General features: G+C 42.6%; 3 protein-coding genes across 4 annotated transcripts in view; 2 read left to right on the forward strand and 1 right to left on the reverse strand.

The window, feature by feature from the left end:
• The window catches only part of LOC131136855 (serine/arginine repetitive matrix protein 2-like), a 14,293-nt gene extending 9,777 nt beyond the window's left edge, over positions 1-4,516 (forward strand). Inside the window, exons 2-3 of the mRNA XM_058084149.1 lie at positions 165-615; positions 3,422-4,516. Coding sequence (XP_057940132.1) covers positions 165-615; positions 3,422-4,516 — 1,546 coding nt within the window. The remainder of the gene's footprint in view (positions 1-164; positions 616-3,421) is intronic.
• Positions 1-14,490, forward strand: part of LOC131136480 (zinc finger BED domain-containing protein 4-like) — a 49,028-nt gene extending 34,538 nt beyond the window's left edge. The window contains exons 1-2 of one of the 2 annotated variants that reach the window (XM_058083330.1): positions 10,053-11,700; positions 12,561-14,490. In XM_058083330.1, coding sequence (XP_057939313.1) covers positions 12,747-14,207 — 1,461 coding nt within the window. In that variant the 5' untranslated portion in view covers positions 10,053-11,700; positions 12,561-12,746 and the 3' untranslated portion in view covers positions 14,208-14,490. Of the gene's footprint in view, positions 1-10,052; positions 11,701-12,560 lie in introns of those variants that run through there. The other variant, XM_058083331.1, reaches the window with a different exon arrangement.
• Positions 14,491-17,318: 2,828 nt separating this feature from the next.
• Positions 17,319-22,106, reverse strand: LOC131136481 (beta-1,4-galactosyltransferase 3-like). The gene is made up of 6 exons (XM_058083332.1): positions 21,762-22,106; positions 21,424-21,659; positions 21,162-21,352; positions 20,898-21,020; positions 18,359-18,463; positions 17,319-18,269 (listed from the first exon to the last, which is right to left on the reverse strand). The coding sequence occupies exons 1-6, from the start codon at positions 22,042-22,044 to the stop codon at positions 17,933-17,935; spliced, it is 1,275 nt and encodes a 424-aa protein (XP_057939315.1). The 5' UTR covers positions 22,045-22,106; the 3' UTR covers positions 17,319-17,932.
• Positions 22,107-23,190: the final 1,084 nt, after the last annotated feature.

The raw sequence follows: 23,190 nt of genomic DNA on the forward strand, positions 1-23,190 counted from the left end.
AAACCTTCAAAAAAAAAAAAAAATTCACACTTGTCACAACATTTTGCAAATTTTTTGCTTTTTTTTTACCAACCTTTTAACACTTGTCCCAACAATGTTTTGCACCTTTTGCTTTTGTGAAGTTTGCACATTTTGATTTTTGTTTTGATTTTGACACACACAAGCAACATCAAGAAAGCCATCACAGCTCGACTGTCCCGGGAGAAGGACCGAGACAGACCCGAGTCTCAGAACGTGTCAGCCGGGGCGACTCGGCAGAGGAAACCGTCCCCGCCGGCCAGCATCGAACTGGACGCCATTCAGCTGAGTCCCATCAAGAAGCACCTGAGTTTCCCCGCGGGACCCCCTCTGGTACGGACCGGCAGCACCTCCTCCAGCAAGTCTTTCGACTGCATGACCTTCAGTCTGAACGGGGGCAGAGAGGACCAAGAGGGCGGCGCAGGAGGCTCAGACCGGGAACGGGGGCGTCCTGCAGGCTCTCACCGCCACTCCACTATCAGCTTGCAGGAGGCCCACTTGCTCAGGCCGGAGGAGGCCCAAGACCTGCTGTCCCCGGGAGCCCCCCTCACCAAGCAGTCCCGATCCCCCAGCTTCAACATGCAGATCATATCGCAGGTTTAAGACCTGCACCGCCATTTTGGGTGTCCCCCAACTTCCCCCAGCATCTTTGTTCCGCTGTTGTGGAAAAGCAGTACAAAATGGCCACCGCAGGTCCAAATCCCGTTTCTGAAGCACCCATCACATCCCTCACTTGAGCATTCCAGGCTCCTTAAACACAGGAACGTCCTCACGGATGCTAGGCTAGGTCGTCGTGGTTCCATGACATTTCACCCGTGGTTTGATTCCCTGACTTGAATCAGTCGTCACCGCAACAATGCTCGCGCGGAAAAGCGTTCTTGCTCTTCATTTCCCTCCTTTATCTTCCCCCCCGGGCTCACGTGCAATCACTCTCGCTTCATTATCCTCCTTAACTATGGAGGACCAAAACTGCCAAAATAATAAATCAATAAATAAATAAATAAAAGTGACAATAAAAACAAAAATGAAAAAAAATCAAAAAATTAAATACAAAAAAATAAATATAAATGGAACTAAAAACAAAAATAAAAAAATATATACATAAATATTTTTTATTTTAGTTTTTATTGCCATTTATATTTATTTTTTATTTTGGCAGTTTTGGTCCTCCATACTTAACGGCTCTTTTTAAAATCAGGATAATATGCAGTATACAGTATGAGGAGATGAATTGTTTTTTTATGACAATCCAAAGAAAGAAGGTAGCAGGTTTTTTTTTGTTGGCTTAAAGACATCCAGAGATTTCCCGACTTTATTTTTAATGAATAATAATCAGATTTAAATCTGTTAAAAAATGCTGTAAAACCAAACTGGAGATCTGATGAACTGGGCTTCATGGAAAAAAATCACTACTGAGAATTAAAATTAAACGTAAAATATACATATATGAATATATATATGAATATATCTACACAGACGCAATTGTGTATGTATGTGTGAAGCATTATGAGACAGGTTTATGCAGGCTGAAACGATGGAATGAGGCACTTTTTAAATGAGGCTGCATTGCGGCCTCTTCTTGCTGTGCTTTTGCTGCTCTCTAGTGGCGAGTGACTGTCACAACATAGCGGTGTATTTATTTTCTTCTTGTTGTTGTTGTTGACCTGGATAAACAGCCCACTGGATTCGAACATAATAGTACTTGAATTCATGCATTTCCTCAAATAGCGGCTAATTCGATCCAATTAGTAGAAAAATATTATTTAATGTTCGATTTCCCCACAGGTATATAAAATTCATATATATTCTATATTTGACCCTGAGGTTACTTTCATGGCATTTTTCTTGATGCTATTAATTTTAATGAAGAAATTCTAGTGCGATTAATTTTTTTTTCCGATTAATTGATTAATCCGTTTTTTTTACACTTTATTTCCACCTTTTTATTCAGAAATTGAAAATTAGAACTGCAGAAAACTATGATCAATTTCATTGTCGATTAATCTGAAGCTCAAGTTAATCGGTCACGATAAGTAACAGATGGCCTACCCGAATTAATATGAAGCAAACAGATGCAGTTAATGGATGGGTGTGCTTTCAAGTCAAAGTGACTACAGCCACCTTTTGAAATTAATCAGCGATTACGAATTAATTATTAATCTGTGATTAATTTGGGGACGGCATCTATTAGACCGGAGGCCGCTATTTGAGGAAATCCCATATATTGTGGAGAAAGACGACCAAAAGTGGTTTTATGCTGTAGCTTAGTGACAACTTAAGTTCGATGTCTGGTATCTTTGTCTCATCCATGTTCTCCCGTTTTAGCAGTAAAAGACAACAAAGCCCACGTGATGTCGCAGCAAAGGAAGCAGAAATGCATTATTAATCATGTGATCCTGTGTCTTAAGAAGGTGAGCCCGGAAGAACACATGTGAGGTCAGAGGTCACAGTGTTGGTGTTTATGTTGGGTGTCTGTCTGGTATAACAGAATAAAGACACATTGTGGTCCATAGTTTTCTCCTGGCAGTCTGGAGCCAGGGTTTATTAATCAATATTTATCACTGTTCTTTCACCTGCATTCAATAGTATCACACAGTATCAATATAGTCAACTTTCAAGGCACTTTTTGTCCGTTCACAATCCTGCATCGTTATACTCGGTCATTTCTTGTACATTTGGCAAAACACAAGGCCTCATGAAGTTTTGTTTCACAGTAGTAAACCTTTTACACTTGTCACAACGTTTTGCACATTTTTGCTTTTTTATTTGTCAAGTTTGCAGTTTTTGATTTTTGACACCATAGCAAACAAGAGCTGTCGTTTTGTTTTACCATTTTTCCTGGGGGGGGGGACTTTGGTGATTTAGTGTTTTTTTAGATTTGTCACACAAGTGTTTTTAAAGTTAATGCTTTGATTATGACACACACACACACAAGACCTCTTGTTTTTTTTAAAACGTGCAAAAAGAAATCATCACACTTGTCACAACATTTTGCACATTTTTTTGCTTTTTTTTGGTCAAGTTTGCAGTTTATGATTTTTGTTTTTGACACCATGGCAAACACAAGAGCTGTTGTTATTCAGTTTTTTGTGTGCCCTTTGTTTCACCATTTTTCCTGCGGGGAAAAAAACTTTGGTGATTGAGTTAGTGTTATATTTAGATTTGTCACACAAGTGTTTTTAAAGTTAGTGCTTTGATTATGACACACACACACAAGACCTCTTGTTTTTTTTAAACGTGCAAAAAAAAAATCATCACACTTGTCACAACATTTTGCACATTTTTTTGCCAAGTTTGCAGTTTTTGACACCATGGCAAACACAAGCGCTGTTATTCAGTTTTTTTGTGTCCTTTGTTTCACCATTTTTCCTGCGGGGGAAAAAAACTTTGGTGATTGAGTTAGTGCCCCCACGCTCCCGCACGCTCTCGCACGCTCTCGCACGCTCTCGCACGCTCTCGCACGCTCTCGCACGCTCTCGCACGCTCTCGCACGCTCTCGCACGCTCCCGCACGCTCCCGCACGCGCTCGCACGCTCCCCCACGCTCCCCCAAGCTCCCGCACGCTCCCGCACGCTCCCCCACGCTCTCGCACGCTCCTACACGCTCTCCCACGCTCCGCCACGCTCCGCCACGCTCTCGCACGCTCCGCCACGCTCTTGCACGCTCTCGCACGCTCCCCCACGCTCACTTACGCTCTTGCACGCTCCTCCACGCTCCCGCACGCTCCCCCACGTTCCTCCACGCTCCCTTACGTTCCCCCACGCTCCCGCACGCTCCCGCACGCTCTCGCACGCTCCCGCACGCTCCCGCACGCTCCCGCACGCTCTCCCACGCGCTTGCACGCTCCCCCACGCTCTTGCACGCTCTTGCACGCTCCCCCACGCTCTCATACGCTCTCATACGCTCTCATACGCTCCCTTACGCTCTAGCACGCTCCTCCACGCTCCCTTACGCTCTTGCACGCTCTCGCACGCTCTCACACGCTCCTCCACGCTCCTCCACGCTCTCGCACGCTCCCCCACGCTCTCGCACGGTCCCCCACGCTCCCGCACGCTCCCCAACGCTCTCATACGCTCTCATACGCTCCTCCACGCTCTCGCACGGTCCCCCATGCTCCCTTACGCTCTCGCACGCTCCTCCACGTTCCTCTACGCTCTTGCACGCTCTCGCACGCTCTCGCACGCTCCCCCACGCTCTCGCACGCTCCCCCACGCTCTCGCACGCTCCCGCACGCTCCCCACGCTCTCACACGTTCCTCTACGCTCCCTTACGCTCCCCCACGCTCTCGCACGCTCCCCCACGTTCCCCCACGCTCCCCCACGCTCCTGCACGCTCCCCCACGCTCCTGCACGCTCCCCCACCGTCTCATACGCTCTTCCACGCTCTTATACGCTCCTCCACGCTCTCGCACGGTCCCCCACGCTCCTCCACGTTCTCGCACGCTCCCGCACGCTCCCTTACGCTCTCGCACGCTCCTCCACGCTCCCTTACGCTCTAGCACGCTCCCTTACGCTCTAGCACGCTCTCATACGCTCCCCCACGCTCCCTTACGCTCCTCCACGCTCTCACACGCTCTCACACGGTCTCCCACGCTCCCGCACGCTCTCGCACGCTCTTCCACGCTCTCGCACGCTCTTCCACGCTCTCATACGCTCCTCCACGCTCTCGCACGGTCCCCCATCCTCCCCCACGTTCCTCTACGCTCTCGCACGCTCCCGCACGCTGCCGCACGCTCCCCCACGCTGCCGCACGCTCCCCCACGCTCTCTCACACACACACACACACACACACACACAATGCAATACACAATAAATTTAGAAAGATTTATAAAAATGTCTTTATATTATAAATCATTGAGTATTTTCAGACAGACATTTCAAAAATTTTATGTTTTTGTCGTGGTCTGCTTATCATTAAAATGATGATACGTGTCAAGTTCCTTCCAGCCTTGCGCATACCCTGAACTTGAAAAAGGGGTCGGAGTAGCCACACTGAGGAAAGACTGGATCCACTCGATGCTTTCGGTGTTTTTGGGTTTTATTTAGTGAGGCACTAAAGCACAGTACAGCACAGCACAGCACAGCACAGGTGAAAACCTTCAAATAAAAAAAAAAGGGGAGAGTGTATAAGTAGTATATACAATATACATACTATTTATAAATATATATAATATACGTACACAATAATATACATATATAAGTATTCATATAAGGTATATAAATCATGTTTCAGTACATTAACCATTATACATTTTGACAACGGTTGGAAATAATTTTATCCCCTTTACCTGCATTTATTAACTTATTCTCTACTTAATTTCTTTCTTTATTATTTCGTTATTTTATCTGATCTGCTTAATAAACCATTTGTATTGCACTGCAAAGAAATGAGCATAGCGCGTTCCTTCAATGCCCAAAGCTCGCTGATCAGCTCGATTGGTGCCAATTAAATGAACCACCGCGAGCCGCCGTGTGCACCTAAGCAACGCAGGCGATCGACGGTGTTCCAGATCCCACTTTCTGACCAATTGCCCCGTGTTAATACTTTTAATTCAACAAAAACTAAAAGTGAGGCGCGCGTCACCCGCGGCCGTCTCATCCAAAAAAAAGAGCCGTGCCTTACGTGGCACGGACGCGTTAAATCACAGCGCTAATATTAAAAGGGAATTTCTTACCGGCTGCCTCTTCAGTGTTGTATAGCTCCAGTTTGCGCAAGGTTTGGGGTGCAGTTCTGACTACCTTTTCGATCCCGTTTGCAGCCTTACCTGCTAAGAAAGGAAGTGCCCTAATGCAGACGCCCAGGTGCGCTTAAAACTGATTCCCACTTCCGGTTTAGATTTGTCCCACCTGATCTCCCGTGTTTAATTTAGAAAATAACATGATAATCCCAACGAAAAGTTATTACTTCCTTAATGAGGGCTATGAAAAGTATTTTTTATTTTTATTGATTTTTTCTCATGTTTGCCTTATCTAAATTATTTTAGACAACGGTTTGACTTGACAATACGTCTCATCTCTTCATAAATTAGAATATTTATATTTAAATGCCCAATAAGACCATTATTCCTTGATTAATTTGAAAGTTGGGTTTTTTGTATATTCTTTATTTTTTAATTTAACCAAATATGCAAGAAAAATATTGATAAACCTCATGAGTCCAACGAAATCAAATTATTCTTCTTCACACAGCAATTCTGACACTAATAGCCCAACACAAGTCATAATTCTTTAAATTTCTACCTTTTGTAAGAGAGCTCTTTAAAAAAAATTTGTTTAATCTTACATATAAACACTAAATTAAAACTATGATAGAACAAATTTATGTATAAAGTATTAAAAATCTACCATTTTATCAAAAGAGCTATTCTAACCAACTAGAAGATGAGAACACTCAATAATGAAATTTTTATGATAATTCAATCATTTTTGTAAAATCTGAATTTGCAAAAGTTAGAATTGATGCATCAATTTGAATATACCTTTAATAATTCTAAATATTTTCAATGTTCAAACTAAATGACATGAATTAAAAATTCTCTTAATGAATTATTGTTCTTATCGTTACATTTTAAATCTAAGAAAAAGCTCACAGCATCTCAAAATTTTGAAACATAATTAAATTTATTTGAAAATTTTTAATGATGATAATATTTAAAATGTTTCACCTAATTTTTAATTAATACAGAATAATTTTGCAGCCTGTGATGAGTAGTTCTGTTGACTCCCTTTACTTTTGGAAATTGAAAAAAATATGAAACAGAACAATTAGTGGTTTTTCAGAAATATGGGTATAAACACTATTTGTTATACTTAAATTAGTGATGATTTGAATTTGAAGTGTAAAAAAACCTCTTTCAAAGGAATTAAAAATATCATTTTTTCACAAGATTTATTATATATTAATTTACTATAGTATATCCCGATTTCTGTTATCAATAGTAAATAATTTGACTAAAGTTGAAATTCAGTCTGAGAAATAAAAAAGATCACTAGTGATCAAATGAGTTTTCTATGTAACTAGTGCACGGAATATTTATTAAAACAAGAATCTTAACCTATTTCACTAACAGATCAAATTTAATCGAAAAAAGAGATTACAATCGGTTTTATATAATAAATATGACATTGCAGAATTTGAATAACTTGATGTCTTTCTAGATTCCGCAATAATTTTTCTTTGTCTTGTATTAATTTGCAAAATAAAAACACTTACGCTCATTACTGAAGATGTTTTTCTGTCTGAGACAGTCATTTTTTACAATGTAAGTCAATCACAATATTTGATTTGCAAACCACTATACTAATGCGTGTACACAAATATTGTTTTTTTTATAAAATTTTTGAATAAAACACAATGGGACTTTTTGCGATATTGTTTTTGCTAAAATGATTAAATGACTTGATGAATTTTCATCGATTTAAAATGTGGGTTAATTGCAGAGATTTGATGTCATCTTGGATTTATTGGAAAGAACTATACAGAGCAAATATTTGACATTTTTATGCATATAAAGATGCAGAGTTTTAGCATTTGATCGAAAATATTTTCACAGAAATAAAAGATCCTGTACAAAACAAGTTAAGTCAAGTAATGCTCATCATGGATTAATTACCACTTTATAACAAAAAAAAAACATTAAAGATGCAGCACTTGGAAACATAACACAGCTTGTATTCAATGGCATTTCACAAATAAGTGGACAGATTTTATTCAACTCCAGGCATCTCCGTGATGCACACACAGCTAATGTATAATATCAATGTATAAATTAAGATTTCTGTGCATGCCTTGATAACGATTAAAACAGAACAATCAAAGGTAAACATTTAAGACACTTGTAAAATGTTGATTTGGGGGGGAGAACCATTCGTTTAGGGGGCGTTTGGATAAAATTATTTGAAAATCAATTAATAACCGTGCTCGTTAGCTCATGTATGCATCTGTTATGCTCATTTTTCGGCCATTTGTATTGAGTTGTGGACTCCTATAGAGAAGCTACACACAATAACCAGCACGCAAAGCTTTATAGTTCTCCCAGAATCTGCACCTATTCAGCTGTATTTTTTTTTTTTTGGTTTCGTGGTTCCCGCAAACTGTGAGCAGTCTGACGAAAATGTATCTCTATAGAAGCCTGGGGACCGTCTCTAAATGTTTTTTTTCTTCGGTTTTTGCATTAATTCAATGCCGACTCCTCAGTAAAAAAAAAAAAAAAAAAGCTATTGGCTATGCAAGAAGTCGCTAGATGACGTAATTTGTTATTTTGCAATTTTTGGTTCTTTTTATGATAGTGTTTTAGTCAACAATTCATGGGTTTTTATAATAATAATCATGAATAAATTGAATTCTTTAACATGTATGTTCAATAGCTTCACATCTGTGAAGAGTAGGACAACAAAAAATGACATCTTGATTTTGTTTTCTTTGTTTCTCATAAGATTTAAAAATCATATTTCTTCTTCACTATTTCAGTTCTATGCCACTGTACTAAAATGATAAATCTTATCTTGTTCTTCCATTTCTGCTATTTCCTTTTTCTGCAACTTGATTAAAAAAAATAAATCCATCTCGATTTGTTGTTTTGTTTGTCATGATATTACAACTTAAAAAAATACACTTTTTCCTAAATATTTCAACTTTATGCAACTAAAACGTCATATTGTGCAATGTATTACAGTGTTATTCTGGTAAACTCGCAACTTTTCCCATTAAAATACAACTTTTTTTTGAATAGTTAATTAGCTAATAATAACTTTATTCTTGTAAAATTACTGCATTTTTGCTGTGTGTGTTTTTTTTAAGGCTTTCTTATTAAATTATGAGTTGTAAAAAGTTGTATTAACATATACTAAACTATTAATACAACTTAATAAATGAAAAGGCACTTCCACATCTTTAAGGGTAACTAACTATATGTGTTGTTTTTTTTTAAAAAGCACAAATACTTGATATGTGATTGATTTTTTGAGTTTAAGTTTTATTATCAGAACTGAAGAAATGAAAAATAATATAATTGATGAGTTTTGTCGCAGCCATATTTATGTTACATTGTGTATTAAAGTACAGTCATTTGTCTAATTTGACTAATATGTTACAAAAATACATATTAAGGTTGGCAATGGACAGTATTTAACGTGTGTTTTTGGGAGGGAAACAAGTCACTCAAAGTATTGGCATCGGTATCTTCAAAATGACAAAAGAGTGGTTCCGGTAACTGGTATCACCCATCATGTCTTAGAATGCCTGTAATAGGACTTCATTTAAAACCGAGGCTCCGCCCACCGCAGGCAACCATTGTAAGGCAAAAGTGTATCACAAAATACATTCCTCATTCTGCTCCACAATATTTAAAACCATTACATTTATGCCAAAAGTAAATATTAAAAGTGGAGAGACCAAACCCTGTCCTTCCAGAGTTAAAAAAACAACTTGGCGATGTGGGATGACGTCACCAAAATGCGCCCGCTTTTGGCGCCATTTAAGCTGCGGGAAGAGTGACCGTCGTCCTTTGGATCCACAAATAAGGTAGGTTAAAGGTAGGTTCCCACCCCCCCCGGTCCGGCGCGGGTCCGCGTCCCGACGGGCCTCGCGTCCCCGGGCTCGGCGAGGGGCCGGGGCGACGGCGGCGCGGCTTGGTTTCGGCCCCGTCCGCGTCGACGGCGCCCCGTGTGTTTGTGTATGTATGTATGTATGCGTTCCGACGGCGCCCCGCCGACGATTCGTCGAGGGCGGGAGGCGCGGCGGCACGGCGGGCGCGCCCGTGTTCGGCGGGGGGGGGTTAAAGTCCGGGCTCCGGCCCGTCCCCCCCCCCCCCCGGTCCGGCGCGGGTCCGCGTCCCGACGGGCCTCGCGTCCCCGGGCTCGGCGAGGGGCCGGGGCGACGGCGGCGCGGCTTGGTTTCGGCCCCGTCCGCGTCGACGGCGCCCCGCGCTCTTACGGCGGCGAGGGCACGGCGGGGTTTGTATGGATGTTTGTGTGTGTGTGTGTGTGTGTGTGTGTGTGTGTGTGTGTGTGTGATTGTGTGTGTATGTATGTTTGTGTGTGTATGTGTTTGTGTGTATGTGTGTGCCTCGCGTCCCCGGGCTCGGCGAGGGGCCGGGGCGACGGCGACGCGGCTTGGTTTCGGCCCCGTCCGCGTCGACGGCGCCCCGCGCTCTTACGGCGGCGAGGGCACGGCGGGGTATGTATGGATGTATGTTTGTGTGTGTATGTTTGTGTGTGTGTATGTATGTTTGTGTGTGTGTATGTATGTATGTGTGTGTGTATTGTATGTGTGTGTGTTGTGTGTATGTATGTGTGTATGTATGTGTGTATGTATGCATGTATGTATGCATGTATGTATGTATGTATGCAGGGGTGTGGAGCCGGAGCCGGAGCCACTCGGAGCCACACGATTTGCCCGGAGCCGGAGCCACTCTGACTTTGTGGCTCCTGTGGCTCCGACCTCCGAAACTCGAATCATTCCATTCCGCCTTACGCAAGGACGGATAACCACTTCATGAACGCGTGCTGGTGCTGCAATGTTCGCAAAAAATGCGACACGTTGCATTATAAAGTCTTTCTCAGGGCTTCTCATAACAATGTGCTTACCAGTGAGCATTCAAGGGGGTCGCTGGTCAGTGGTCACTGGTCAGGCACGTCTGTAATTGGTTGCGTCCAAGGACGTCGCCAGGTATTTTCGGTTGGAGGTGCAGGTCTCTGTGAAAGGGCCCAAAACACTTAAAAGGCCCAAAGTAACCGGCTACAAAAACCTAAAACTGATCGGAATTAGGCCACTATTTTTGGGAAAGGGCCCATTTAATGAACAAAACAAAAATGAAAAGCTTTTTTAACGTACATTTAGCTCTCGGTTGGGGGTGCAGCTGCACCCCCTGCACCCCCTGTGGCGCCGTCCTTGGTTGCGTCGTCCGTCGTGGCGGCGGCGCGTCGTTCCCACGCTAGCCCCTCCCCATTTCGGGGGAGATGTGTCTCGCATGTCAGTTCGCCTCGTCGGTGCAGCGCGGCACGCAGTGTCGTCTTGGACTCTCAGGGAGGTGAGTACACTGTGGCGTCTCGCGTGTTTCTCCTTTCTGTTTCTTGACATCTCAATCTATTTAGTTTGTGCTGGTGTTGGCTAATGGATGACACACGTCTTTCTATCAATAATGTGGTGATGCAGGCTGCATTTGTTTGACGGCGTGACAGGAGAAATGGAGCAATTGCTGTGAAACGTTCGAATACCGCGATGGATATGGGGGTGGGAGGGGGAGAGTCTCAGGCACTTTGTTGGCTATGGGCATGCAGCAACAGTCTGTATGTATATAAGATTGAGATTGAGATAACTGAATCAGCCCTGCACTTACTTAATGTTGCCGATTTGGTAATACATAGGTATATTTCACAGAAACATGGCGGCAGCTAAAGGACCGAGAAGTAAAGTATATGACTACTTTTCCGTTGGTGATGAAGGACTGTTTGTTTGCGGTGTCATCGATGAGGTCGGAAAAGCCTGTCAGAAATCGGTCAGCCGCAAGACGAAGGGAGGCGGCGGCTCCTCCGCGCATAATCTAAAACGTCATCTACAGCGATTCCATGAGGAGGAATACAAGCTTGTTGTGAAGGCCGACGAACCACCTTCCAAGAGTGCGCGTGTCGACACCTCTACTGAATCCCAACCAAAACGTCAGACCCAACAGCGTATGGATAGGTGAGTTTTATTGAGGAAATCGATCTTACAAAGAAAGGTTCGCGCGCTGCGCCACACCGACGCTGACGAGCCCGCCCCGCTTCCCGCTCCCCCTCGGCTCCGCTGACTATACGGTACCCCCCACTCCCCTCTGTCGCATCAGCTGAGATGGAGGGAGGGAGTAATGGGGGGGGGGAGGCGGCCGACACCGGGCGTGATCCACTCCTTGTCATATCGATGTTTGGATGAAAGTAATGGAATCCCACTCTATATTTTTGTTGACATTAAGAGGATTAAGTAAGCATTGATGTGACGTGCATTTCTCCAAAAAAGTGGGTCATCTTTTTATGAGATTAATTCAAATAATGAAAATGGCATTAACCTCTTTTTGAAATTTGCTACAAAAATATCTAAAATCCATTTTTTTAAGAATGTGAAATGGACTTTCGAGTGAGTTTTTTTTCTGCTAGCTACATAGACGCCTTAGCTCTCCTGATACCTATATATTTTCTAAGAACTTCGTTTTAAAAAATTTGTGTGGTTTGAACTAGATATAGCTCCATAACCTTGAACTCTATTGATCTAAGATTGGGAAATTTCAAATCCATGACCATGACAACTCAACAGACGAATTTTTGTTGTATTCTGAGAGGGTCGGGTGTTGAAACGCCCTACTTTGCGGTCGACTTGTCGTGGCATGCCCCCTGTAGACTCGACGTTATATGGGCCCGCTGACAAGGTTGTTGTCACTCGGTTGTTGTTGACTTGCCTTTCTAAATTTCAAGAAACATCTAAATTTCATCTTCGCCGAAAATTATTGTAATTAAAAAAATCGTGCACATGTGTGTCCCAAAACAACAAATTATTTCTGGTTCCGGCAGGTACATCACGTCTTCGAAAGTGACACTGAATATCAGCAAGAGCGAGTTCACCGACGGACTTGTGAGCATGGTGGTAAGGACTCCTTGCCGCTCTCCTTCTTCTCGTCCTCGGCCGGCTTCGGTGCCATCGCCGGGTCCATCGCGAGGCAGCTGCACGTCAGCCTGGACAGGAACGCCGTTCGCGAGATGGTGATCAATCGGGCTCGGCAACTGGAGTCTGGCCTCATCAGCATCATGAGGAACAAACCCGTGTACTTGAAGATGGACGGAGCAACCCGGCTTGGCTCCAGTTACCTGGCTATCAACGCCCAGTTTTTTCACGACGGGAAGCCGACAATCAAGACACTAGCTGTCACGGACTGTGCCGGCAAGCACACTGCGAAGGAAACGCTGGAGCTGCTCAAGAAAGCGCTGGAGAGGTACGAGCTCAACAAAGATCAAGTGCTTGCTGTGGTCACGGACAATGCCAGGGCGATGGTGAAAACCGTAGAGCTATTGAACCAGAGTGATGAAGAGAGGAGCAGTGAATTGCTAGAGGAGGGAAGTGCGGATGATCAGGGAGATCAAGAAGAGGACGAGGTTGGTGATGACGAAACACTCCGCGACCTGATTGTGGATCACTTCGACACGTCCACAGGCTCGCGCCCAGCAGCTGGCGCAAACACCAATGTCCACATGACGCGATGTGGTGTTCACACCCTACAGCTGGCTGTACGCGACGGATTGAAGCAACGAGGTGCACATGCGGTGTTGGAGCATGCCCGAAGCGTCGTGAAGAAGCTCAGGGCGCCGAACATGGTGGCATCTCTGAAAAAGAAAGGTCATCTGCTCCCGATCATCGACGTGCCAACAAGGTGGGGCAGCAGCTACGCCATGGTGAACCGCCTGCTGGAACTCCGGGAGGTGGTGCAAGATTATGCTGCTGTCGCGCCGGACTTGCACCTGTCGGACGAAAAATGGCAGCGAATCCAACAACTTGCTGACGTCCTCAAGGACCCATACATCGTGACCATTCGGTTACAGAGCAGTGAGCTCACACCAGGGACGTTTCTCAAAGAGTGGCTGAAGCTGCGGGACGGACTGGAGAAGAAAGGGGGCATCGGCGCCGCTATCGCCTCCTCCATGCGAGGGCGGGAAGAGACACTGCTCGAGTCGGATGCCGTGTTGGCTGCCGTCTTCGCCGACGCCCGGTACAGGATCCTACTAGGCGAGAGACTGCAACGTGCCGAAGATGCCTTCATCAAGATCGCTCACAGGGTTCATCACATAGAGAACTCTGGAGCTTCTACTGCAGCAGAGCATCAGCTGAGCAGCGCGAGCTCCGAGCAAGAAGACGACCCATTTGAACAGGAGTTGGACCGGCTCGAACGCGGGCGTCATGCAGTGATGCAAACACCCTCTTCGGTGACGGATGCAGTGCATGAGATGAAGAATCTCGGACGACTGAAGGGAAAAGACGTCTGGAGCATCATCGGCAAGTACCCAGCGGCCGTTCAGACGACCAGCCTCGCCCTGGCCGCTCTACCCACGACACAAGTGTCAGTCGAACGGCTGTTCTCGGCCATGAAACTTCTGCTAACGGACCTTAGATCCCGGATGAAGGAAGACATCGTGGAGGCAATGCTCCTCATACGTTCCAATGAGTAAAACGCGAGTGCTTGCAGTGAGAGATGCATGATGTGAAAAGTTCTGAGTTGCTGTGAAAGCCAATGACTCACTTTTACGTCTTTCCCATGTTTTAGCGATTTTGGGCAACATGGTTCCATTTTTCTGTAAAGATGTGTTGGTTAATACAAAATACATTCGATGAGAAAAGAAAAGGCTGTTTTTGCTTGCTCAAAACCGTTAAAATGCGCTATAAGTTACTCTTTAACTTGGTGAAAAATAAACCTAGCCGGAGCCGGAGCCACAAGGAGCCACACCATTTTGCCCGGAGCCGGAGCCGGAGCCACAAAAATTGATGTGGCTCCACACCCCTGTATGTATGTATGTATGTAAGTATGTATGTGTTGTATGTATGTATGTATGTGTTGTATGTATGTGTTGTGTGTGTGTGTGTTGTGTGTGTGTGTGTGTGTGTGTGTGTGTGTTGTGTGTGTGTGTTGTATGTGGTGTGTGTGTGTATGTATGTGTGTGTGTGTTGTATGTGTTGTGTGTGTGTGTGTGTGTGTGTATGTATGTATGTATGTGTTGTATGTATGTATGTATGTATGTGTTGTATGTGTTGTATGCATGTATGTATGTATGTGTTGTATGCATGTATGTATGTATGTGTTGTATGCATGTATGTATGTATGTATGTATGTGTTGTATGCATGTATGTATGTGTTGTATGCATGTATGTATGTATGTGTTGTATGTATGTATGTGTTGTATGTATGTATGTATGTATTTATGTGTTGTATGTATGTATGTATGTATGTGTGTATGTGTTGTATGTGATGTGTGTATGTGTGTATGTTGTGTGTGTGTGTGTGTGTGTATGTATGTATGTGATGTATGTATGTATGTATGTGATGTATGTATGTATGTAGTTACGTATGTACGTATGTATGTATATATGTATGTATGTATATGTATGTATGTATGTATGTATGTATGTGTTGTATGTATGTATGTATGTGTTGTATGTATGTATGTATGTGTTGTATGTATGTATGTATGTAAGTATGTATGTGTTGTAGGTGATGTATGTATGTAAGTATGTATGTGTTGTAGGTGATGTATGTGTGTGTGTTGTATGTGTTGTATGTGTTGTATGTGCTGTGTGTGTGTGTGTGTATGTATGTATGTATGTACGTATGTATGTACGTAAGTACGTATGTATGTACGTAAGTACGTATGTATGTACGTAAGTACGTATGTATGTGTTGTATGCATGTATGTATGTGATGTGATGTGATGTATGTATGTATGTATGTGATGTATGTATGTATGTATGTATGTGTTGTATGTATGTATGTATGTATTTATGTGTTGTATGTATGTATGTATGTGATGTATGTATGTAAGTATGTATGTATGTATGTAAGTATGTATGTATGTATGTAAGTATGTGTGTGTGTGTTGTATGTGTGTGTGTGTGTGTGTGTTGTATGTGGTGTGTGTGTGTTGTATGTGTTGTATGTGGTGTGTGTGTGTGTGTGTGTTGTGTGTGTATGTATGTATGTGTGTGTGTGTGTGTGTTGTATGTGTTGTGTGTGTATGTATGTATGTGATGTATGTATGTATGTACGTACGTATGTATGTATGTATATGTTGTATGTACGTATGTATGCATGTATGTATGTGTTGTATGTATGTATGTATGTGTTGTATGTATGTATGTATGTATTTATGTGTTGTATGTATGTATGCAAGTATGTATGTGTTGTATGCAAGTATGTATGTGATGTATGTATGTAAGTATGTATGTGTTGTATGTGATGTATGTATGCAAGTATGTATGTATGTGTTGTATGTGATGTATGTATGCAAGTATGTATGTATGTGTGTTGTGTGTTGTATGTGTTGTATGTGCTGTGTGTGTTGTATATATGTATGTATGTATGTATGTGTTGTATATATGTATGTATGTATGTATGTGTTGTATGTATGTATTCATGTGTTGTATGTATGTAAGTATGTATGTGTTGTATGTGATGTATGTATGCAAGTATGTATGTATGTGTTGTATGTGATGTATGTATGCAAGTATGTATGTATGTGTGTTGTGTGTGTGTTGTATGTGTTGTATGTGCTGTGTGTGTTGTGTGTGTGTATGTATGTATGTGATGTATGTATGTATGTACGTACGTACGTATGTATGTATGTATGTATGTATGTATGTGTTGTATATATGTACGTATGTATGTATGTATGTATGTATGTATGTATGTATGTGTTGTATGTGATGTATGTATGTATGTATGTGTTGTATGTGATGTATGTATGTAAGTATGTATGTGTTGTAGGTGATGTATGTATGTGTGTATGTGTGTGTGTGTGTGTGTGTGTGTTGTATGTGTTGTATGTGTGTGTGTTGTATGTGTTGTATGTGTTGTATGTGTTGTGTGTGTGTGTGTGTGTATGTATGTATGCATGTATGTATGTGTTGTATGTATGTATGTATGTGTTGTATGTGATGTATGTATGTATGTATGTGTTGTATGTGATGTATGTATGTCTGTGTGTGTGTGTGTGTGTTGTATGTGTTGTATGTGCTGTGTGTGTTGTGTGTGTGTATGTATGTATGTGATGTATGTATGTATGTACGTACGTATGTATGTATGTATGTACGTATGTATGTATATGTTGTATGTACGTATGTATGTATGTATGTATTTATGTATGTATGTGTTGTATCTATGTATGTGATGTATGTGATGTATGTATGTATGTATGTATGTGTTCCGACGGCGCCCCGCCGACGGTCCGTCGGGCGCGGGGGACCTCGGGAGGGCGGGAGGCGCGGCGCGGCGGGGGGGTTAAAGTCCGGGCTCTGGCCCGTTACCACCCCCCCCCCCCGGTCCGGCGCGGGTCCGCGTCCCGTTGGGCCTCGCGTCCCCGGGGTATGTATGTGTATGTATGGGGTATGTATGTGTATGTGTGTATGTGTGTATGTATGTATGAATGTGTGTATGTGTGTATGTATGTGTATGTGTATGTATGTATGTGTTCCGACGGCGCCCCGCCTACTGTAAATAAAAGCATCACATTTCATAACTGCTATTATACATTTAAAACAAAAAAGTGAAACAGTTACATTGTCTTTGCGTAACATTGTCACACTAGATATTAGGTAGTATAAAGAGCCTTAAATATTGTCCGCCGTACCACAGATAATATCAAGAAGCATCGTTCGGTCATGTAACGAGAGTAGAATTAATAACATGCCAAGTGTATGATGATCTGACGGTTATATTACCTCGCTAGTGATGAATAATATTCTGCTCCCTTATGGTTTGATTGTCTAGTAACTCAAATTGAAAAGCAGCAGAATGAAGCAAGAAGTACAGAAATAAAGACCTTTCTCTATGTATATATATATCTATATATATAAATATAATATCTAGTGACCACACTGATATAAAACTGTAGTTCTGTAGTAGCGGTTCAAGTCTGGCCTCCCTTCCGCAAGGCAGTAAGAGGTCCAATGAATCTCAGGTTGGTAGCAGTTTATAAAAGAGACAAGGCACAAGTTTCTTCTCTAATTTGTTCAAGAGAGCTTTCTAGATCTTCCGGGAATCTGCACCTATTTCCAGATGCATTTTCTGCACTTTCTCGGAACCAAGTGGCTCCCCGAATTGAATGAATCTCAAAACCTGCACTAAGCTGAGATAACCGGTCTACCGTGGGATCCTGGCATCAGTCGTGACTGATGCGGTTCCGTGCTACAGCTTTTCTCTTTTCTCCTGCGTCGTTTCGTTAGCTGCTTTTGTCCGATTAGGTTTTGTGTCCACGCCGTCGGGTTTGCTCACAGTGACATTTACAGATCCTTTTTTGCTGTGTGGATTTTTCGTCTCCTGATTGTCCGTGGATGCGGTCTTGGAGGCGTTCCGTTGATGAGCAGGGGTGCTACTTTTCCCCAACGGTTGATGAGGATCTTCTCCGATGTTGACAGTCAGGTTCGTGTAGAGCGGCTCCATCTCTTTTGAAAGGAGCTCGTAAGTCAAGGAGTTGAGGCCGTCGGAACGCCAGTTTAGTCTGGTTCTTTTCAGGAGGTCGAATCTGGAATGGAAATCGGAGTTTACGTGAAGAGACGATGAAGATTTGATGGATTTTGCAGCTCAGATTCAAGTTGTGTGTGGAAATCGTACCTGCGTGGGTTTTGCTCATTTCCTCTGTCTCCTCTATGCTTGATCATTTTGTAATGACCGATGGCCACTGGGGGGCGCACAATCTTCATGCCGGACAGGCGCACTCTGGATGAGACAAACAGAATCAGAATCAGAAATCAGAATCAGAAATGGTTTTATTGGCAGGTATGATCAAACACATACTAGGAAGACACATCTATTAAAAAATGAAAAATGGAAAATATACAGAATAAACAGTATAAATATATGTACACAGTCTGTTTTGGTTTAGGACACATCCTGACCCATTTCATGTGTTAAAACTGGGGTCTGTGTTATGGTCTTTCAGGTATATGAAAGTGGTTTGGGTAAGATACCCAAAAAAAACATACCCACTGAGCCCCCTGGGAGAGACACACGGCAATGCCACAGCAGTGGGAAGTGAAGATGAGAGACAAATGAAAGTGAAAAACAAAGAAACATGGAGAACACAATATACCCAGACACAATATGATGAGTGTGTAAAGCAAAAACGAATGAATGAATGAGTGAGTGTTGAATGAATGAATGAATGAAGGAGTGAGTGTTGAATGACTGTTGAATGAATGAATGAATGAATGAATGAGTGTTGAATGAATGAATCAGTGTTGAATGAATGAATGAATGAGTGTTGAATGAATGGATGAGTGAATGAATGAGTGAATGAATGAATGAGTGTTGAATGAATGAATGAATGTTGAATGAGTGAGTGAGTGTTGAATGAATGGATGAGTGAATGAATGAATGAGTGAATGAGTGTTGAATGAATGAATGAATGAGTGTTGAATGAATGAATGAATGTTGAATGAGTGAGTGAGTGTTGAATGAATGAGTGAGTGTTGAATGAATGAATGTAGAATGAATGAATGAATGAGTGTAGAATGAATGAATGAATGAGTGTTGAATGAATGTTGAATGAATGATTGTTGAATGAGTGTTGAATGAATGAGTGTTGAATGAATGAGTGTTGAATGACTGTTGAATGAATGAATGAATGAGTGTTGAATGAATGAATGAGTGTTGAATGAATGAATGAATGAGTGTTGAATGAATGGATGAGTGAATGAGTGAATGAATGAATGAGTGTTGAATGAATGAGTGAATGAATGAATGAGTGTTGAATGAATGAATGAGTGTTGAATGAATGAATGAGTGTTGAATGAATGAATGAGTGAGTGAATGAGTGTTGAATGAATGAGTGAATGATTGAGTGTTGAATGAATGAATGATGAATGAGTGTTGAATGAATGAATGAGTGTTGAATGAATGGATGAGTGAATGAATGAGTGAATGAATGAATGAGTGTTGAATGAATGAATTATGAATGATGAATGAGTGTTGAATGAATGACTGAATGAGTGTTGAATGAATGAATGAATGAGTGTTGAATGAATGGATGAGTGAATGAATGAATGAGTGAATGAATGAATGAGTGTTGAATGAATGAATGAATGAGTGTTGCATGAAAGAGTGAATGAATGAATGAGTGTTGAATGAATGAATGATGAATGAATGAGTGTTGAATGAGTGTTGAATGAATGAATGAGTGTTGAATGAATGAATGATGAATGAATGAGTGTTGAATGAGTGTTGAATGAATTAATGAATGAGTGTTGAATGAATTAATGAATGAATGAGTGTTGAATGAATGTTGAATGAATGAATGAATGAGTGTTGAATGAATGAATGAATGAGTGTTGAATGAATGAATGAGTGTTGAATGAAAAAATGAATGAATGAATGAATGAGTGTATGAATGAATGAATGAATGAGTGTATGAATGAATGAGTGTTGAATGAATGAATGAACTGGGCTGCACGGTGAATGAATGAGTGAATGAATGAATGAACTGGGCTGCACGGTGAATGAATGAGTGAATGAATGAATGAGTGTTGAATGAAAGAGTGAATGAATGAATGAGTGTTGAATGAATGAATGAATGAGTGTTGAATGAATGAATGAACTGGGCTGCACGGTGAATGAATGAGTGAATGAATGAATGAACTGGGCTGCACGGTGAATGAATGAGTGAATGAATGAATGAGTGTTGAATGAAAGAGTGAATGAATGAATGAGTGTTGAATGAATGAATGATGAATGAATGAAAGAGTGAATAAATGAATGAGTGTTGAATGAGTGTTGAATGAATGAATGTGTGTTGAATGAATGAATGAATGAATGAATGAATGAGTGTTGAATGAATGAATGAATGAATGAGTGTTGAATGAATGAATGAGTGTTGAATGAATGAATGAGTGTTGATTGAATGAATGAATGAATGAATGAATGAGTGTTGAATGAATGAATGAGTGTTGATTGAATGAATGAATGAATGAATGAATGAGTGTTGAATGAATGAATGAGTGTTGATTGAATGAATGAATGAATGAATGAGTGTTGAATGAATGAATGAATGAGTGTTGAATGAATTAATGAATGAATGAGTGTTGAATGAATGAATGAATGAATGAGTGTTGAATGAATGAATGGGCCCAAAAATGAAACCATTGAAAGTCTTTACCTTGCAGCAATATCATCATCCTCGCCCCCCCAGCCCCAATACTGGTTCGGGAAGCCGTTCATCTTCATATACTGGTCTGGGGTCACTGCAGACACCCCTCCAAAATACTGTGGGTAGGGTAGCCTAAGAGGGTCACAATGGCAACATTCATTGATTATAACATATCACGACCCAGTCATTAGCCCCATGTATGTTGGTTGTGTGGGTTCTAGTGTGGGTTCTAGAACCAAGGTTCCCATCAAGGTTGCCTTGCCGAGCCACTACCTGTATCTGAACTTGTCCATGGCCACAGACAGATGCGTGGGGAACTGCTTGTGGCAGCTGTAGGTGTTGTGGTCATTCTCAGGCAGCAGGTCCACATCATGGAGGAAGATGCAGCTCCAGTCTTCATCTCGGAGGGCTTCCCGCACCCCAACGTTCAGCAGCTTGGCTCGGTTGAAGGTGCTATTCCCCCACTGCCAGGCACAAACACGGAGGATGTTTTCAAACCTTTTACCGCGTGGTGGCATCAGGCGATGAAGCTGACCTGCTGAACGATGTAGATGCTGTAGTGGATCTGCTGCCTCTGCAGGAAAGGATGGAGGTGATACAGGAGGGCACGCAGGTGAGTCTGACGGTTCCGGTATGGTACCACAATGGCGGTGTGGTGTCGAGGTTCACAGTCCGGCGGACGGTAGCGACCACCCGGCAACACTAACGGGTTCCTCTGTCTGATCTCCTCTAAAGTCAGAGGCGAGGAAAGCTGGACGGACACCGGTCCGACTGGAGGGGGGAGGGAAAAACCATTTTTAGAACTTCCGGCTTCAACTTGTGTGTGGACGGTTAAAACTGGTTCAACTGTGCTTCCTGTATCTACTCACTCACCCAGCAGTGGAGAGACAATCTGACAATCTGCCAGCGGTGGCCCCGTTGCTGGGGGTCCGGTGCCGGAATTCCAAGGCGGATGAGGCGGCGCTCTCAGGTAACTGAGGTTGGTGTAGACGTCATGGGGTCGCGAGTAATCAAACTCGGCCTCCGTGGTGTGAACCAGCACGGATACCAAGCCTTTGAAGCCTCCGAGGGAGAAGTAGAGCACGAAGGCGAACTGGAAGCCCACCAGCAAAGCCAGTGTGCAAGGGGAGTCCAGAGACCGCCCGCAGCATGCCATAGTAAACTAAGCTCGTATCGCTTCGGAACAGGAAAAGGATAGGAGTGGTGACGGGATGGAGCAAGGTGGTGGGGGGGGGGGGGGGGGGGGCGGGGGGGGGGGGCTAACAGGAAATGGGCAAGGAGAGGAAAAGGAAGGGATATAGGGGCGGCACAGGGTGAAGACTCAGGTGCGCAGGAGGAAGATGACCACCATCAGGAAAGGGTGGTAGTCATGGTGAAGCTCAGTCTGGACTGCCATCACCTCCTGATCTCACAACAAACACAAGGAAGACATTTGCAGTTTTTCTTCCAACTTTGTGGTTTTGTTTCGTACTTTATATATGGAAAAAACATGGAAAATCGAAATTAAAGCATCATTCCGGAATTGAGTTTTTATGCCTATTCAACTGACTATACATCACCATCTTCAAAAAGATATGCTTTTATATGGTAAACTGGGCTGCACGGTGGACGAGTGGTTAGCGCAAATACCTCACAGCTAGGAAACCCGAGTTCAAGTTCCGGGTACTCCGGTTTCCTCCCACACATTCCAAAAACATGCTAGGTTAATTAGCGACTCCAAATTATCCATAGGTATGAATGTGAGTGTGAATGGTTGTTTGTCTATATGTGCCCTGTGATTGGCTGGCCACCTCGCGTGAAGACAGCCGGGATAGGCTCCAGCGACCCTCGTGAGGATAAGCGGTAGAAAAATGAATGAATGTTAAACTATTATTGGTATTTGTTTTGTACATTTCTTAACTATCTTTTTTAGTTTTAAGTGGCTGTGTGATGATTATAGCCTTCTATATGAGATAACCGGCATAGTATTTACACGATTAGTAGTAGTTCTGAGGTGTCCTTCAAAGTATGCAAGAGTCTAATTAATCCTGCTGTGTGACAGGAAGTGCTCTCTCCATTTAGCCTTTTTTCCCGCCTTATATTGTCATGCATTCTGCAAAAAAATGCTAATTTTTGACATTGAACTACAGGTATAATACAATTTGCTACAGTAAATATTTGTCACAGGTGACATTTCCACAGCTTCCACAGCTTCCACAGATGACAACATGACAGTTCTCTGTCCATCTAAATAATTACATGCGACGAAAAGTTGTCTTTTTCTGCATCCATCACTCTACCCACGACCTTTAATTATGACACA

Source organism: Doryrhamphus excisus, chromosome 10 (genome assembly GCF_030265055.1).
Source record: "Doryrhamphus excisus isolate RoL2022-K1 chromosome 10, RoL_Dexc_1.0, whole genome shotgun sequence".
Taxonomy (NCBI): Eukaryota; Metazoa; Chordata; class Actinopteri; order Syngnathiformes; family Syngnathidae; genus Doryrhamphus; species Doryrhamphus excisus.